A 19,012-nucleotide genomic window follows, 5' to 3' on the forward strand; every position below is an offset into this window, starting at 1 on the left:
CGTTTATCACTTCGGTGAAACCCAAGAGCACGGGTATGGTGCTGACAAACTTAGAAACATAATCTGGGCGCACCTGCATTCGAACCCACAATCATAGGTCTCTGGCGTGCCCAAGGGACGCAACTCTGCACATCGACTCGCGGCGCCTTAGGCGACTTGGCCACGCGTACCCCCGTCTTATGTTGAAAGTAGTTGGAGTGATTTGTGTCGATGTAGTTTTGACGTTTCTGTTCGCATCTCGATTCCATTAAAAACCCTTTGTACGTTACAAATTCTAGGTTCATGTCTAACTTTAATGTTTAGAAGATTACATAACTGTTCTTACAAATGTTTATAACTGGACATATCCAGATTTCAGTGTGTTCCGAAGTTTCTTAAAGCAAGTGCTTTGTTGAAATTAGTGGGAGTGAGTTCTGATTGACGTACACAATGAATGTTTGCAGCTACATGTCACTGTGTAAAATATGTACTTGCAGGAACACGTGGGTGTCTTTCTATCATAGTCGGTATTGTCACTTTGATTTGTTTCTGCACCATTTCCAGTGTCAGAGTTGTGAAGTCTCACTCCCAAAACGAAGCCATGTAACCTGTTGTACATGCAATATAGGCTTTAAAGTACGTTCACGGTGACCTCATATTCAGGAATATAATGACTGTTTTATTTCAAAGCAATTTATCCTATTAATTTCCATGATGTCTTGGCAAACATTCTTCCATGATATCTGACATATTCTTATGTGACATATTATGTGATAGATCACTGAACGAATCCCCGTAAGATATCGTTTTTATTACAAACATTGTATCTGAAAACGTATATTAGGAGCGAATGATGTTGGAAGCATTATTGTACTAACATTCATGGTTTAAGTAATATACTTTTATCATCAGATAACTCTTGTTAGTGCTGCACTAGTTAAATGGCCTGTTATGTATTGCCCATAGTTGACCAAATGTATAACCCCTTTGTGACTGTAGACCTACAATTATGTTTGTCAATAGAAGTTGTTTTTTATTCATTTATATTGTATGCTGATTTACTGATTTGGCAATATAGTTTGAACCGTTTCCTAAGTTAACCTTCGCGTTTTAATTCGGAAATCCCCTCGCAACACTGTGCCATACAATATAAACATACAGAGGCGATTAATTTTAATTTCTAAAATGTCACCAGTTTCATTCATGTGACAAATATATGAAAATCCTTATGCAATTATGCAGACGTACATATACAGTCGAACCCCGATGTCTTGAACTCGGATGTGCCGATTCCACGAGTCCAGGCGAAATCACAGTCCAACATCTTACCATATTTATAGTATTGTTACCTGAATGCTAGACATGGGTGTTTTGAGTTCAATTTACAGTCCCCAAAGTTAAAAGGTAAAACTTATCAAGATCCAGGTCGAATTCAAATAGTTCGGATAAGTCGAACTATTTCTTTGGTCCCCAGGAGTTCGAGGCAATTGGGTCCGATTGTTCCTTTATGAGTATATATCTGAATATGTATACAGTTAGAAAAAGGTGCTTATCCAAACGCAGTGAAGTCACACAGACTGAGCCATACCAGTGCAGCGTGTATCATAATCAGAACCAATCACAAACTATATTCACTATCATGATCTAAATATACACTTTCCCTGTGAAAAAGACAAATAAGTGTCTTTGTTAATTATATTCAAATAAAGAGAATACGCAAAACCAAACCAAAACAAACTAACAATTGAAGGAAGTTATCCAGGTTACATGGCATAAATAAGCATCAATTTATTTGTAAATCCCTTGCTCTGAAATAAGGTGGGCCAGACCGCCTCCATTGTCGTATGGATAGAGTATCAGACAGACTTATTTCGTATGTGTGGCCATAAGGCCAATAGCACAATGACATTTTGTTGTAAAACAATCCGTCGTGAAGCACCACTTGTATACTGATTAGATTGTAGCTAAATATGGTGTACACAGTTTTATTTATATTCAATGTTTTATACTTCTTTCAAATATCTTTTAAACACAAACTGCAAGTCTGAGAAGAATGTGGCTATTTTTGCTATTCATTAACTGTACAAATGTTCTTTGTGATGGATACGTATAATAATAGTTAGGCAGGTATTTGATTCTTATATCCTCATATACTGGACAAATCAATAAAACATGGTATTCATTTTCTTGGTTATATTTGCAGAAAGGACACATCGATGTTAAAGCCTCATTATCTTTGGAGTGTCTGTATAATTGTATATTGAGGGTATGTATACCACGCCTGAACTTCCTTAAGCATCTGCGTAAAGGTAGAGAATATCTGCCCAGTAACGTTAAAATATGGTTCACTTGTTACCCCGCCTGGCGCTCAGCATTGAGGGGATAAGACTGGTCAGTTTGTGGTCAGTATACAGTGTCAAAGTGGGGTATTCATGTTAAAACTTCGGCATGGTGTATCAGTGGCTTGTTCTGTAAAAACGACATGAGCAGACACACATACATATACACATACACGTGCATGCACGTCACTTCATATAAGTGCAATATTTTTGAACGCAACGTTTAACCTCGAAGCTCATTTTGCCTTGCCTCACCTCTACAGAGAATGAATCAAATGAGGGAAAAAATAAAAAAATGCCTCCTTATTTATGCTCGGCAAACGTATACTGAATATTGTTTGTGAAGTCAGGTCTGAAGATTTTCGGGGTACGAATGGCCCAGCCGTTTAAGGCGCCGTGATTCGCTGTGCAGAGTTGCGTCCTTTGGGCACGCCAGAGACCTTTAATTGTGGGTTCGAATCCATGTTCGCCCAGTTTATGTTTCTAGGTTTGTCAGCACCATACCCGTGCTCTTGGGTTTCACCGAAGTGGTAAACGTCTGAGACATTCATCACTTGGGCTTTCCTCTCACATTAAGCTGTCACGCCGTGATATAACTGGAATACTATCGTAAGCCTTACTGCCACCGCCGTTATAAACATTATCCTGTCTTGTATCCAGTCAACAAAGTCAGTTGTAGACAATGCCAGGGATAGAAAAGGTTGAATAATGCATACCACATTTACGGTAGCTGGTCAAAGGGAGGCAACGCTGTTTTCAGATATTATGTTAGCATTTGATACGGAAGTTATCCTGACGAAACCTGGATACTGTGGGTAAAAAGCTGACAGGCGTATTGTCAATAGAGGCATCACCTGTAGTTGTTCGTACTGGGCTTAAATGACTTTGTGTCTGAATGTGGCAAATGTACGTAATAATGACGCAAGGTATAATGAAATGAAGTGCACTGATGTTTGAACGGCTTTAAATGTTCTGTTTTGTGTTGAACTCATTTTCCAGAATTGAAATAGTATTTTCCTGTTTTAAATCATACCATGAAGCAAATTTGTTCTTCACCTCATGTACATGAAATTTTGATCTTTTGATCACCACAACCATAGTACCTGTTACCTATTGTTCAGGTTGTGAGAAAGGGAGAGAAAACGTATACGCTTACTTATGCTATTTCTAGTGATATAAACAGAGGGACGGTTTGAATATTTGAAACGATGTACAATATGAAGGTTGTATAGCACTGTGATCGAACTACGAATTACGAATATGTTCTGATTACTGACTGAATAATCAGTTTTTTATTCAATTTAATTTAGAAAGTATGTGCATTTCTGAGTAATTAATCATTGCTATCACTGTGAGGTGGAGGTATTTGAATTCGTCAGAGATGTTTGTATGGATAAGAGCGACAAAACCTTTTGCATAATCACAAGAAATCTCTGTGGTAAGCAGACTCCATTTTACGATCATGACTTTATTAAAAGCATCACTATGAACTGTCATTATTTACGGGAGATATTTCAAATGTAAAATCGAATCCGTAGCATTCTAAATTCAATAAATATAAAATGTCAACGCCAGAGAATAACCAGTCTTGGATATCCACCGAAACAGATTCCATTGGGCGTAAACGGCAAAATAGGGGAGAAAACTATAGGAATGGATTACGAAAAATCACTGATGACACCACGTCTTGTGAAAGTGCACGCATGTCCTGCCCAACAGGTAGCAGCCGCCATTGGTACAATCTGACTCCACGTGTTCTTGGGGTAAACTTGCAAATGCAGAAAACACAAAGAAACAGTGATTTGATAAATATATTTACTGATCGCTGTAAAGTAGAGGTGAGATTACAATATCTCTGAACAAGGTAAAAATGTATGACGATATGCCCACCGTTTACTGATCGCTGTAAAGTAGAGGTGAGATTACAATATCTCTGAAGAAGGTAAAAAGGTATGACGATAGTCATGTTCGAAATGATAAAAACAAAGTTTCATTTCTTGTAATATTTCTCCGCCTTAGGTGCAATTACACTGACAAGGAGGGCCGTCACTGCAGGATGTTGAGAATGTCCTCCCATTCGATCGTGCATCTCTCTTTACATGTCCATAGTGCTTTGACCAGGTCCAGATAGGTGGCCGAACTGCCATTCAAATGCTTCCATTTAGTGAGCATAATCAAGATCTGCATATACATTGAACATGGGTGTGCAACTCTGCCCTGTTGGATAGCCACAACGCTGAGCCCAAGTTCAATCCCGACGTGCTCAAATCCCATCCCGATATGTCTCGCAACAAGTCCGAGATGTCGTGGAGTTACATGAGTCTTCAGTCTCTCGTTCACACGGCGTGTTGAACCTACACAGAAATCTGTATTACTTGATGAAACACCAATTCTACTACAAAGGCTCACATCAACAGGTTTCTTTCTGTTTTGTGTGATTGACATGTGGTATCGAATTAACCTTTATTTATCTCCAATGCTCATCGATATTCGAAATAAGCAATACAAATTGACAGAAAAAGAAGTTGCACATATCCTCCCATATACATATATGTCATCATAATAACGATTAAAATATGTTGAAAGTTTATGCTGAACACAAGGCATATATTACCAAATTTCTGAAATGAAATCTTCAAATTATGATAAAGAATGTCGCACAAAATTATCAATTTAATGGGCAGTTATAGTAAACGCACCTCTGCTTATGATCTGTTGGATGTAATACTCGATCAGCCCTTTGCTTGACTGGTGCATTCTCTAGAACGAAAAACACACACTATCAGTTGTATGTTGAGATGATATGCTGTAGTATTTCCTGAAAGGCGTTGAACTCAAATACAGTATTATTCTACAGGTGGGATCAAACTTCCCCACTATAACACTTAATATGGGATGATAAACTTCCACACAATAATACTGAATATGGAATGATAAACAAAGACAATGTCTGCCGGAACAGGAGTGAGTATATAAAGACTTTGAACCGTATGTTCGTTACCTTATATCCACTATTAAGCATATATACAGAATGCCACACGTGTAGTGTTAAATGATGTGTACATATATTACTACCATTATTGCACCTTAATGAACATATCTAAAAGGGCGTTATTAAGACGTACCTGCCACTGAAGTCCGGAGAAGCACGAAGAAATATTCCCCATGCTGCCTATACATATACACCACTCTGTGTGTTCAACTGGTATGACTAAATCAAAAACTCTAAGCTATATGTGAGCATTGCGGGAAGCCCCGGCACGAGAGGGGACACAACGTCTCACTCTCTCTCTCGCAATAGCTTCAACCAAAGATTCAGGAATTTCGGATTTTCGGATTTCAAAACTGATATAAAGGCGGAGTTTGGCAAAATGGTGTGTATGTGAAAGAGATTATAATAGACCTATATGGGGGTTATACCTCTTATCGTGCATTTTAAGTTTGTTGTCAAATACTATGACCAACAATAATAAAGAAATAACATTACAGCAGTGTTGATAATTGACGTGTGGTCACAAAAGCAAGATGCGGGTAAGTATGCCGCTTACACATGTAGATAAGAGAGCAGTGACAGCTTCACTGATATGCCTTTCTCCACTACGTCCAGCTGTTCAGTCAATAACCAAGCCAGCCCTTTCAAGGTGTCATGACTTATATGTTAGTCTTGCAACGAAGACAATAGACATGGGAATATTGTCACAAAAATAGTCTTTTAAAAAGGATAATAGGTCCCAATCTAAATAAGTATCTAGAAATCATGACAATATCTGTGATAATGCAAGACAAAACTAAATAACATGTTGTGTACAAAAGCTGTGGTACATTGTGGGTACTTGGTGACCTGGTCAAAGTGTAGGATATATGTGGGCGTTATTTTGGCATTGATATGGAATACCGGCTAGCATAAATAGGTAGCGTGTTTAAGGAACATATTGCTGTCTACAGCTATTTTCTATATATTTTAGGCTTTGTAAACTGCAATCAGCAGCCTAAAAACTGAAAGAACAAAACCATAGAATGGATCCGAACTTGATGTTAGACGTGTCAGCAATACGAAAATGTCCATGATTGGACTATAATCATGATTGGATCTTCTTCAGCTGTAGTCAAGTCGTCCACACGGACAGACGGACACACTATCATACCTCTTCCAAATGTCCACTGCAAGGTCCACGTATCATGAATTTTGTTGACAATAATTTCACATACATTCTAATCGTTGACTTTCTACGCCTTGTAAAACATCTTTCAAACGCAGGTAATGTGATGATCAACAACATTTCTATTAACAGTTCGTTCGTTACATCCATTTCAGTTTCCGGAATTTCAGATTGCGAATGACAGAAGAACCCAATTAGTTATCACTTGCACATTCTTCCGCGTGAGGAGCGGTAGGGTAGTCCAGTGGTTATAATGTTCGCTCGTCACGCCTAAGACCCGGGTTCTAATCCTCACATGGGTTCAATGTGTGAAGCCCATTTCTGGTGCCCACCGCCGTGATATTGCTAAAATATTGCTAAAAGCTGCGTAAACATTACACCTTCACTCATTCTCTCTTCCCCGTGTACATATGAGTGACTAGTTGTTTCGAAGGACGGATGGATAATTAGCAGTTGCTCAACTTTAATGTCTCTCTGGGATGATAATTGTAATAATGTGGTCTCCAGCTAGAGCTGCACTACAGCGTTTCTATTGCTGTTGATATGTAGACTATCTGTGAAACAACTGAACATGTATGTTAAGCTAGGGCAGATAAAATGTGTAGCTCTGAAGCCCAGATGACAGTAAACCATGCATGCTGACGTTATCTTATATAATTAGTGTGAATCGTAGCATGCAGAAAATGTAATCTTCGATTCGCTGATGTTATTATTCAGTCGCTCAGGAAAGATAAATTTCGTTGCACAGACCAAACCTAAGCACCCACCCATCGTCAGCTACACAGAATTATAATTCTACTACATTTGTTACATGTAGGTTACAGTCAACGTCGCATATCATATCACACACGAGGTGAAGAAACGATATATATATCCTGTTACTATATATGACATTTGTTCCTTTCTCAATACCAGCTTATCATCAGTTGGTGTGTGGCATTGTAAAGGAATGACATTTGGAAACACACGTACTTGACCTCATGGAATTCTTCAATTACGTCATCTTTAAATAAATATATTTTCATTCATACTCAGTGGTTATAGGCTGCTTATCAAATCTTCTCAATGTCAACACCTCATGGAGTAAGCTGTCTACTTCAGATGCCCTAAAAGCGTGTTTGATACCCGTGAAGATGAAGATGAAGCTCAGGTTGTAGAAAAAGGAGGTACGTTTTAACCACAAGTGACTATAGTATTGAGACGAGAGACGTGTGTGTGATGAGGTTTTAGTTTACTCGAAAACCCTAAAATCGTGTGGGATAACATACGATATGTTGATGTTGAGCAGTATAATCAGTCAATTGAAGTTATGGTGTATCAATTGCCTGAAATGACCATTGAATGAAATTAAAACACCCTTGAAACATATATATATGTACTTAGTCAACATTGTTTTCTTAGTTTTCAAACTTCGGGCTTTCCTCACACATGGGGCTGACACGCCACGATATAACTGTAATACTGTTAAAAGTGGCGTTAAACCCAACTTACTCACTCACTCTTAGTTTTCAGAACAGAGCACAGAGAGATGAACTAGTGGCCAGTCTTGGTGACGATGTAATAATTATTTATCTCACAATAATGTCTGTTGCAGGAAATAAAAAACACCACGCGTCCAGTGCGTGTCTGTTGATGGGCATTTATTGAAGCATGTATTCATACATATAGATGCCACGAAACTCATGCAGATATAAGACACGGCAAAACGACAGTAATTTGCACGCAATATCCTTCCCTGGATGTCACAACTAACTAGACTGAGAGGTAGTGCATGCTGTACACCATAAATCCGAAAATCCGGAAATGTACAAATGACAGACAAGAACTTCATACATTTCCTGAAGATTTTTCTGCAGAATGTCTCTTTCACACAAATGAAATATAAAAGGACCACAGTGTATTGTATCCTTTCTGGGATGCTACTACAAATCTGTTGCAATGGTGCATAGATATGAGTGCAGTCACAACTGTATTTACACATGTTTCGTCATTACGCCAATCTTTTCCGCTATCCCTTTGTAGTCAGCATGCAAAAGCGTTCACATATTATCCTTCGATAGTTGTCTAAATGTTTTATGGTAAAAGTGTAGAGGACTGGTTAGGATAACAATTTCCTTGTCTGTGACGGGTGCCACCAGTGGGACAGGATACCTTTTCGCGAACTTCTGGGATCATCTCCATGTGATTTCATACCTGAGAACCACTACAGCCCATGACCAGTATTTGCAAACTTCCAACCAGGAAATATTCTTACAAATAGAATACAGCTACTACAGAAAGTACAAAACTAATTATCGCCCGTAATCAATCAGCAAGATTCTACGCCAACCCTTCTTAAATTATTCAAAATAAGAGACAACAGATAAACAGTACACTTCACAGACTGTTCAATCGTGCCCGCAGTCTAATCATTATGTGAGACGCATTTATGTCTCCGGATTTTGGGATTACGGATGACGTTTACGACACATGTAATCATCCCTCGCTAGTTCTTCCTCAAATATCACAAGAGACAGAAAGACAAGTTATTACAAAAGGCATCACAGCTATTTATTAAAAGCATTTATTCTCAACACATACAAATAGAATCACAATGTATTACAAACGGAAAAGATATTACTGTTTAAATGAAGAGTGTTCAGTGTGCAACTTGAGGAAACAGAAAATCATTCCGATCAGTCAGGATCCCAAATTATCTAAATAAGCCTCAGTGAACCTAGCATCTCGACTCGATATTTCAAAGCGGGAACCCAATCAATCAATGATAACTGTACATGAGAAGAGTGTTCAGTGCAGCGCTAGTATATGAGATAACATAAATGTAGGCATGATTTCTCTGTATGTGGTCGGGGAAACTCAGTGAAGCATTACTTATATACCCACTCATGTATTCACAGCGTAAAGCAAGACAGCGTCATGTGAAAACAGCTCTCCGACTTGATTACACAGACACAGTGGACGGTCCCTGAAGGATGTTGAGAATGTCCTCCCACTCAATGGTACACCTGTCATTGCATCTCCACAGTGCTCTGACAAGGACCAGGCTGGTTGCAGTTCTCCCGTTCTTCTCCTTCCACTTTGTAAGCATGTGCACAACCTGCATGTATAGTGAATAAGGGTGTGCAAACGTGACTTGTTCGATAACCACGAGAGTAAGTCCAAGTTCGATGCCAACAGACTCGAACCCGATCCCGATGTGACTTGCAACAAGACTGAGATCTCTTCCAGATACTGGAGTATCCAACATCTCGCCATTTACAGCATATGCATGGTTCCAGTGTGTTGGCACTACAACATTAAACTCACAATAAACTACCAATTTACTTGTGTACATTATGTTTGATAGATGATGTAACAACATTCGGTTCGCTTTCATTAATCCAAATTATTTCACTAAACAAAGAAAAATACGATACATACATACAGTAATTTAAAAAGAAATTAATGGGGTACACATAGAACTAAACTTCCTAAAATAGAATTATAAGACAAACAGATTGTTTAAATAAAGAACTAAAGGATGACTATGCTTGTCATAAGAGGCGACCAGCGGGATCGGGTGGTCAGGCTCGCTGACATGGTTGATGCATGTTATTGTATCCCAATTGCGTAAATCGATACTCATGATGTCAATCAGTGGATTGTCTGGTCCAGATTCGATTATTTACAGACCACCGTCATATAGCTGGAATATTGCTGCGTGCGACGTTAAACAAAAAACAAGCAAACCAAATAACAAACAATGTAATTTAACGTACATGTAACTCTCTCTGTCAGATTGGGTTCATTTTGGCAGTTTATCGAGTTCTCTGTGTTGGACCGCCTCTGGAATCGAATAAACACAGTTTCAAACACGATTGATAGCTACGCCATCACAGCAATAAAACAATAAAGATAATCTTACATAAACTAAACAAGACAATGCAATGACAAATTCACGTGAACATGTACACACGCATTACACATATTGACACGCTAAAGTTCGAATAGGGAAAGCATGTGAAATATGCCTATATACATATGTATACATAACATCTTGACCCACCTGATATCGGGATATTGGCCAGCATGAAACAATATTACCCATGCTGTCTGTAATTATGCCTCTACTTCACACATGTGTATCCCACAGCCAGCTGACACAATCTGATAGTTTCGACTGTACTGACGGGCTTTATATATCGGACTAGCATAAGGGGATTCCCATTGTTGATTCACGTAGATTAGCAGTCACCGGCATATGCTACAGTCAACTTACAACCGATTTTCAGATCGCAGATCGCGGAGTTCGGACTTTAGGATTTCATATCAGGCTGATGGGTATGGGTAAAAGAGGCCGGTGATGATGCAGGTGAAGGGACAAGAAGTAGCCCTGAAACGTCGTTACAAATAATAGAGAAATAGTGATCTCATGTCTGTCTTCTTGTAGGCTATTCAACAAGTCATATCGATATTTGTCCTTTCTTGGCCATTTGTCATGTTCAGGTGCAGTAAATAATAAACCTGTTTATGTTGCCTTATGTTCAATGAAGTCAGATGGTAAATTGACATTGGGATGGTTTTATATCCAAGTTTTTGACGCGTTGGCACAACACAACGAAGATCCAGTTAAAATTCCAATCAAGGGAACAATGTCTGACGTCATGTGTCTCTCGTCGTGTAATTGAATAAGGCTCCGTGTGCCACAAACGATTATTATATTTAGGCTAAAGAGTGGCAATGGTGATTGGGATTATTAAAGGTTGTGTTTACTTCGATAATAATTTGTCATAAACCTGGTTTAATACTTTTAATTCATCCAGAGATATTGACCCCTAGATTCAACCAAAATGAGCTGATTCCTTTTATAGCTACCATTTCACTACTTGGTGTATTCAGTTCACTTGTTCATTCGTCTCCTTCATCAGCTCAGGTGTAGATGAGCCTGTCGTTCTCATTTTCCTTATCACCAATACACGGTATTCAGAATTTGATAAATACAAGAACCATTAAATACTTCCCATCACATTTCCTTCGAGGTCACGATTACAAATGCTTCTGTCTTCAGTCTATGTTACAGACAATAACTGAATAAATACTAAAATAGCCAACTAATAGTATACACATTCAGATATCATCCGACGTAATGTCTTTAGGGGTTTGCACATAATATTTTCGGCCCAGAGCAATATTAACAAGGAATACGATATGTATAAATCGGCATGTGCAGGAATCTGACACTAGTATATGATACATTAAAGGAGAACCTTGTTTAAACCGATCGATCACGATAAAAATCCTTGATCCGAAAATCCGAACAAGGCTACAAATTCATGTTGCTGGAGGAACTGTTCATACCGGAATGTACACATTGTGTCAGGGCTTTGCGGGAAGGTTGGTTGTCTATGCGGTGTCATACTCAGGTTGATCACAGTACGTAGGAACAAATATGTTGCTGTGCTGATACAGAAAGATATAATATGAATTACATATGTCAGTAGCGGGATGTATGCAATTTAACGTGCTGCATTCATTTGAAAATTTGAAGAAGAAATGAAGGGGGAATATGAGCGGTGAATTGTGATATTGAGGAAATGATATCATAAAAGTGAGCACCAAAACACTTGAACTTGTTTAGTTTAGTTTTCAATAGTGCATAAGATAATCATGCAGTGATCAATACGTAGTGTAAAATTGACTTCCGCCAGAATAGATACAAATGATACCTTACTAAGATATGAGTACATAACGAAGAACTTCCTTTGAACTAATTGTCTAGTGGAACGTTCTACTGTTTGGTTGATGTGGATGTGCATGGGAAGCAGTTCAGTCACCTCGCATCTACTCCCGATGCCTCCCGCGAAGACTGGGGGAGCATGTGAAAATAGAAGCGACAGAATCCTTTTCATAATTATATAAGAAAATCTGCTAAAACTTCATCATTATCAACTGAAATTGCAGGTTAGAAAAGGTATGAAAAATGGTTTATAACATTGTCCCAGTATCTCTAATAAACTCGGCATTATTTGGTTAAGATATCGTACCCACCTCATATAGGTGAAGTGATCATCAGAACAAGTGTCAGATATTTAGTAACTGGTGATTGAAGAAACTTGAGGTAAGTAACTACAGGTTCGGTTTGAACCTACAATGTCTGATTGAAGGTGTCGGATTTCCAGTCCAATAAAGTGAAATGTTCAATTTACAAAAGAAAAGATATTTACCAGGACACAGGTTTGCTTGAATGGCTTCGGACGTCTTTCATATATGTGCTCTTAAGGCGGGGCTGCTTTATCGAAAATGTTATGTAAATACTATTTCAATTAATGTATCAATCTTTCTTAATAGTTCTACCACGTGTATATTACACAGAGTACAACGATATGTATTTATTTCTTTATAAGCACAAGTGGATTATTGAACCAAGATATAGTGTTGGTACTATGTGACATATACTAGTGTAGAAGAAACCAAAGAGATGTAAACCCCAAAGTGAGGCATTAGATAAAGTGAACCCCATTTGTATAGACAGATTTTGGTAGCACAATTGTCGCATACGATATGAAAACCGTGTGGATTCATAGTTAATAGTTTTAGTCATTCATAGACATATAAATACATGTCTGGCTTGGCAATATCGGTCTACGTCTGGACTGCCAACAGCATCACTGTCTGAAGAGATCACCATCACCTTCAATACATGAACCTCGATGAGTAATACATCCATATGGTAGAGCAGAGAAAATTGTATCTGGGAATGGGACATAACCAGGTTTTCAAGGTTCAACTGAGGTTGTTGGATTGGATAAAGTAAAATAAATAAATAACAAGTGATCTCAAATGGCACGCGCTGAGGATATGTGTTAGATACAACTAACGTTATGCAAATGTATTTGTTATACTCTGTGCGTGTGTGTGTGTGTGTGTGTGTGTGTGTGTGTGTGTGTGTGTGTGTGTGTGTGTGTGTGTGTTTGTGTGTGTTTGTGTGTGTATGTGTGTGTGTTTGTTGCTGCTTGTACTAGTCCGGACTGATGCCGATTTATAGTGCAAGCTCAGTGAGATACCATGCCGCAGTTTAACATGAATACCCCACTAAGTATACTGACTCCGAGCCAACCAGTCCTTGTTTTAGCCCTTAATGTCGTGCGCCGGACAGGGTAACAATAAGTACCATCTTTTAACGTCTTTTGGTATGACGCGGCGGGGGTTCGAGCCCAGGACCTTCCGCTCTCCGGGTGGACGCTCTACCACAAGACCAAGGAGGCGGCTGTTATACTTAGGAGGTAGACTGCGCGTTCAGTTACAAATTCAATTTTGCGAAGTTAAATCTAAGGTAAACTAGCCCTTCAATGTAAAAACAGTATGTTTTTCTCCATTCTACCATGAGTGAATAGAACGCGTACTTTTTAGTGTAGCAAATGTATCCAGTCCAGTGTTTTGAATGGGTTGTCAATCTAAATTACGGAATCAGCTACAACAGCCTGTAAACAAAATACATATATCCTGAAGCAGTTTGTTAACACCTTTAACATATTTCACTCGAACATATGACAGGCATTGAAAGCATATAAGGACGGCAACTTGGGAGGCTAATATGAGGCGGGCATGCCTAAAGAAAACTAAGCAAGCTTTGCAAGGCTTTTGCTCTACACCGCATGCCACCATTATGAAGTCATTTCGTTCATTGTGACGCAAAACATATGACGTCACAGTCGTACATAGAAAAGCGCCAAATTCTAAGTTCTCTGTTGTCTCCAAAACTTAAATAATTCTCTTTGTAGATTTCTATCGTCTTTTCTGCACTAAATGTACACTTGGTATATTGTAGCAGCCGCAACTTTGCATTTTGTAACCTGTAATGGTAGATGTAGATTGACAATGACTGAAAAAAGTACTTTTTCATGAACATTACATGTAGCCTCCGCGGTGATGCGGCCGTCAAACCAGCTGTTTCAATCAGAGGGGGTTTCGTGTGATTTAATAGCCTCTGATTGACCCATCAGATTTGAGTAATTTACCAATCCATGGTAGAATTACTAGTATATAATGATTATCATTATTAAATGGGAATGATATTTGTACACCATACTAAGATATTCTGATATACTTACGTAGTGAAACCGAAAACTCTTTCTTTCAAATAACCAGCAGCCAATCATCAGACGTGAAATTAAATCTTTCCACTATACATCTTTAAAAATACTGGTCCCCATTTGACCTCCTGAGCATTGCACTGTTTATGAATTGATGTCGTTAGAACCTATCCCAATTTCACTTCTAACCTCTCTTATCACATACATTACGTCGCACAATCTGCCATTGTCGTAGACATGGTGTTCAAATGCGTCCACTGTGCACTAATATAGAAGAAACATTGTAGACAATACATTGTCAGTCGTCAGTAATGTCAATGTGCGTTTGTTAGAGCTGATCAAAGGGAGGTAACTCTATCGACTCTGTTTCCAGTTTTTCGAACATGGATAAGGAAATGAGACAAATCCATGTACACTTAGAGTAAAGTAGTAAGACTGGGACGCAAGTTTGTATACAGGCACATATACACATTGCACAATATGGAGGCAGTATAGCACCTTGAACACAGGATGAAGATGATAACAATGTCCAAATATGTATGTTGATCAGTCCAATCAGCATATTTTCTTCATCTCTTTTGATACACAAGGAACATATGTGCGACAATCATGTGGCTTAGAAAACAGGAAACATACTGACGCACGCACGCACGGACACGGGACAAAATATACAGTTTCTTTTTCTGTTAATTTGTATTGCTTATTGGGAATGTCAAGTGAAATACAAGTAATGTCGTCAGGTGTATAAGCGTAAAACAAACAAGAAAGAGTATCCACATATTTGTGCTTTCAGCAAGGATCTTCGGATTTTCGGATTTTCAAAATCGATATTAAGATATGGCGATTGTCTCACTGCAGTGTAATGATATGAATGGGTCACTGAAAGACAATGATGACAGCAGGTTTTCGTAAAATGGTGAGCATGCCCTGCTCTACTGGTAACACCCGCCACTCCCACAAATTTACTGAAGAAAGCGTGCAATGTTCCTACCACGACATTGGCCTGACCATGAACATTTCTGGACCAGTGATCATTATCATGAGCAATATCCACGTCGTCCGGGTTGCCAGTCGTGACCATCCGATTCATTAAAATGAGTCCCATTAAGTTAGGAGGAGTGAAACGTCCCTGTAGATGCATTGAATAGCATCGCGCATAACTTTGACAACGTTGTTATATTTGCTAACATCCTTTGAATGTCTACCATTAAATGTGTGGAATGACTTGAAGAAGCCTTTGATGGTGCAAACAGAACTTGAAATACTTAGTCCTATGAACGTTATAAAATGTAAGAGGGGATGTTGTTGAATATTGGACACATAAAGTCGGATTTTCAGACGCACTAGTTTTATCACCAATACAAATCTGTTGCTATAGTGTACAGATGAGTGAACATTCACAACTGTATTAACACGTGTTTCGTCATGACGCTAATCTCTTCCGTCATCCTTCTCGGTTTACATGCAAAGGTTTTCAAAGTTCAAGGGGAGGTGAAGAGGACCTTTCCAAATTTGACGCATCAGTGGCAAAAATGACGTGCGATGCAGTTCCCTATTAACACTGGCTTTTCTTTTGCATGTGATTACGACGGAGCAACCAGTGGGACAGAACCTTTTCGCTAACACCTGGTATCATCACTATGTGATAGTAATTAAATATACATGAGAATGATAATCGCTTTTACTTGATTTGTTAGATGTGTGCAGAAGATAATAGGCATGACAATTTGGCAAATATAATATGAATTGTATGTCCGAGGCAATGTTTTGTAATATGTACCTGCTTCTGTGATATACGATTTGTGCATTAAAACGACTAAAGTTTACTGTTAGTTTCAGGCAATCGACACGAGAGCGACTGAGGATTATGTGGCCTTGGCATAGTAGTTGGTGTGTGTTTTACTTAACTGTGTGTGTTCTGATATAAACTTCTTCATGTCTGTTGTTCTGATATCGAACGTATGCAATATTGTAATGGGTTACTCGCAGCCATTGTTATATGCATCGATGCGTCTGCTGTCGATAGATCGATACTTTTCACACTCCTTGTGTGAAGAGGCTTTATTTAAAAGAATTATCAGTCGGAAAAAGCATATTTTTTAAGCAATCAGAATCAAGCATTCTTTAGTGTCAAAGACTACAATGCCCAAATACTACAACTCGGCGATAAAACTATCTAAGCTTAAGTACTATTCACAGAAGATAGTTTGTCTCTCTTGATCTGTTCAGACTGTCCCAAGTATACTAGCTGTAACAAAAATGTTACAAAAGTTGTAGATCGTCGATAAAGATTAAACGTATTTTCTAAACACGCGTCTATGTTGGCAATACCTTATTAATCAGCCAACTTGTGTCACCAAGAGACAAAACATTATCTTTGTTTGATGTTATCACTATCTCCCTTGACTACATGTCCCTTAATTCATCAAAGTAGGAACAAACCCTAATCGACCTAGCACCGAATCCATACAAGTAAAGGAATACTGCACCATTCACACGTCCCCACATCATCCATAAACAAAACCTAGCCCATTATCACTTATTCTGAAACCAGCTCCGTTGTCTGCCCAAAGAACCGGAAGTTCGGTAGTTCGATCCCCGTTCACGCCTCACCATGAAGGAGATAAAACAAAGCCTTGTCGGCTCCGAGTCAGTTTACAGTGTCTGAGAGAGGTATTCATGTTAAATACTTGCCACGTTGTAGGTTCGAAGAATCGTATGAACTTACTTCAGGTATGACAGGTACTGGAGACAGATGTATAAAGACTTGCCAGAAGAAACGGGTTATTGCAATGTTTATAGAGACATCCTTCAGTGGAAGTAGACACTATTATAAAGTATATAATTACCTGTGGAATTTGGGGTACAGGTTATATTAAATATTGTACCAAAACCCAACGGTTACATGGACTTCATTGAGCACTGTTGATCCAGGCAATAAGGAACAACCTTATCAGAAACCTCCGGAAACAAGAGATGGCATCCAAGGAGGTTTCTAACTGTGACTAACACTTGCCTGACTCACGTCATGTCCATTGTGAGATCATGACGCTAGACGGCAAGATTGTAAATTCATATTGGTTATATTCTGCGAAAAACCTGTTTTGAAAACAAACTAACCCAATATACCAAGTTTCTTAGGATTAATTCCACAATTCAAGGACTCTTGTTTGCATTGTCAAATAGACGCAAATATAGGATGTCAGGACGTGACATTGCTGGCCAACTGAGAGACAATGCGGGATTTTTAATATGAATATGACTCAGACAGAGTATATTTACTTCGAAGACATGTCTTTGTGTTATACCGTTAATGCCGAGCGCAAGACAAGGTTAACAATGTTAAAGCAAGATGAGTAACATGTTAAAGCATTGTTTGTAATGACACGACCGGCCATCAAACCACCGAACTTCCGCTCTCCCGACAGATACTCTCGCTACGCACCACCCCACACGCCACACACAAGACCAAAACTTACACAAACACAACGATCACCTGTACTGTTTACCAATACAACCAGTATATAAGCCAACAAGGCCTGTACATTCCAAGGTTGCCCCCGGTCTCTGTAGGTCACGGCGCATCTTACACTTCACGTTGCAGATCTTGCTCCATTAATGTGTTTTATCTATCCTTATAAATCACTGACAAAGACTAAAACACACTTTATACCAGAGTTCACCACCCTTTGTATATAGCTTGCACACCAAATATAAACCAATTTTAGTCTAATTAACATCGTACAAACGATTGACATTTCATACCCACTAGACCAGGAGGCGGTCAATAAAGAGTAATACATATTAAGTTTGCTCACATAAGATAATGTTATTCAGTAGCTTGGTAACTGTTATGTCAATACTCAACTGCAGTCAGGTGTTGCCAGTTATTCCCAAACACGGAAGTAGGTCACCTTCAGAAACATAGCAACCAAGTGACGTAGCCTCGTCATTATACATAATCAATATGTAACCGAAGTATGAAAGGATGAAATTGCATCGTGAATACTACTGCTTTGATGCAACTCGGCAATTTGTGAATAGGTCATATACTTTTTGTCGACTACAGATTCAAATGAAGGAGCCTTGGTGCTCATAGCGTATCCCACCTGTGTGACTGATGGAGATTCTTACACAATGAACCTCCACGGATACTCTTTGAAACATTATCGACGGGCCTATTTATAACTTTGCAAATGGCGTGTAAAAGTCTGAAACCACCCAGGCCTTACATCACAGGGAGAACATCAGCGCTTAAAGTGGAGGAGATTGTTAACATTCTTAGGAGTCCAGATGAGAGCAAGACCATCCAGACTGCCCCCGCCACACCTCAGGGAGGACAGGTGTACCTCTATAAGATATCATCGGGTATGAGAGAAGGTGAGTCAGTTGTGTTCACGCTTAATGCTAACATGAGGCATGGATCGATATATAGAAAAAGGTTAATAGTCCATGGAAAACT

The 19,012-nt window shown here is 38.9% G+C and overlaps 1 protein-coding gene across 1 annotated transcript in view; it reads left to right on the forward strand.

Annotated features, from left to right (window-relative positions):
• The first annotated feature begins 18,538 nt into the window (after positions 1-18,538).
• LOC125377028 overlaps positions 18,539-19,012 on the forward strand; it is a 58,870-nt gene continuing 58,396 nt past the window's right edge. Inside the window, exon 1 of the mRNA XM_048389816.1 lies at positions 18,539-18,930. Within this exon, the coding sequence (XP_048245773.1) occupies positions 18,747-18,930 (184 nt within the window). The 5' untranslated portion in view covers positions 18,539-18,746. The remainder of the gene's footprint in view (positions 18,931-19,012) is intronic.

This window comes from Haliotis rufescens, unplaced genomic scaffold, assembly GCF_023055435.1.
Source record: "Haliotis rufescens isolate VD_foot unplaced genomic scaffold, xgHalRufe1.0.p SCAF_8, whole genome shotgun sequence".
Taxonomy (NCBI): Eukaryota; Metazoa; Mollusca; class Gastropoda; order Lepetellida; family Haliotidae; genus Haliotis; species Haliotis rufescens.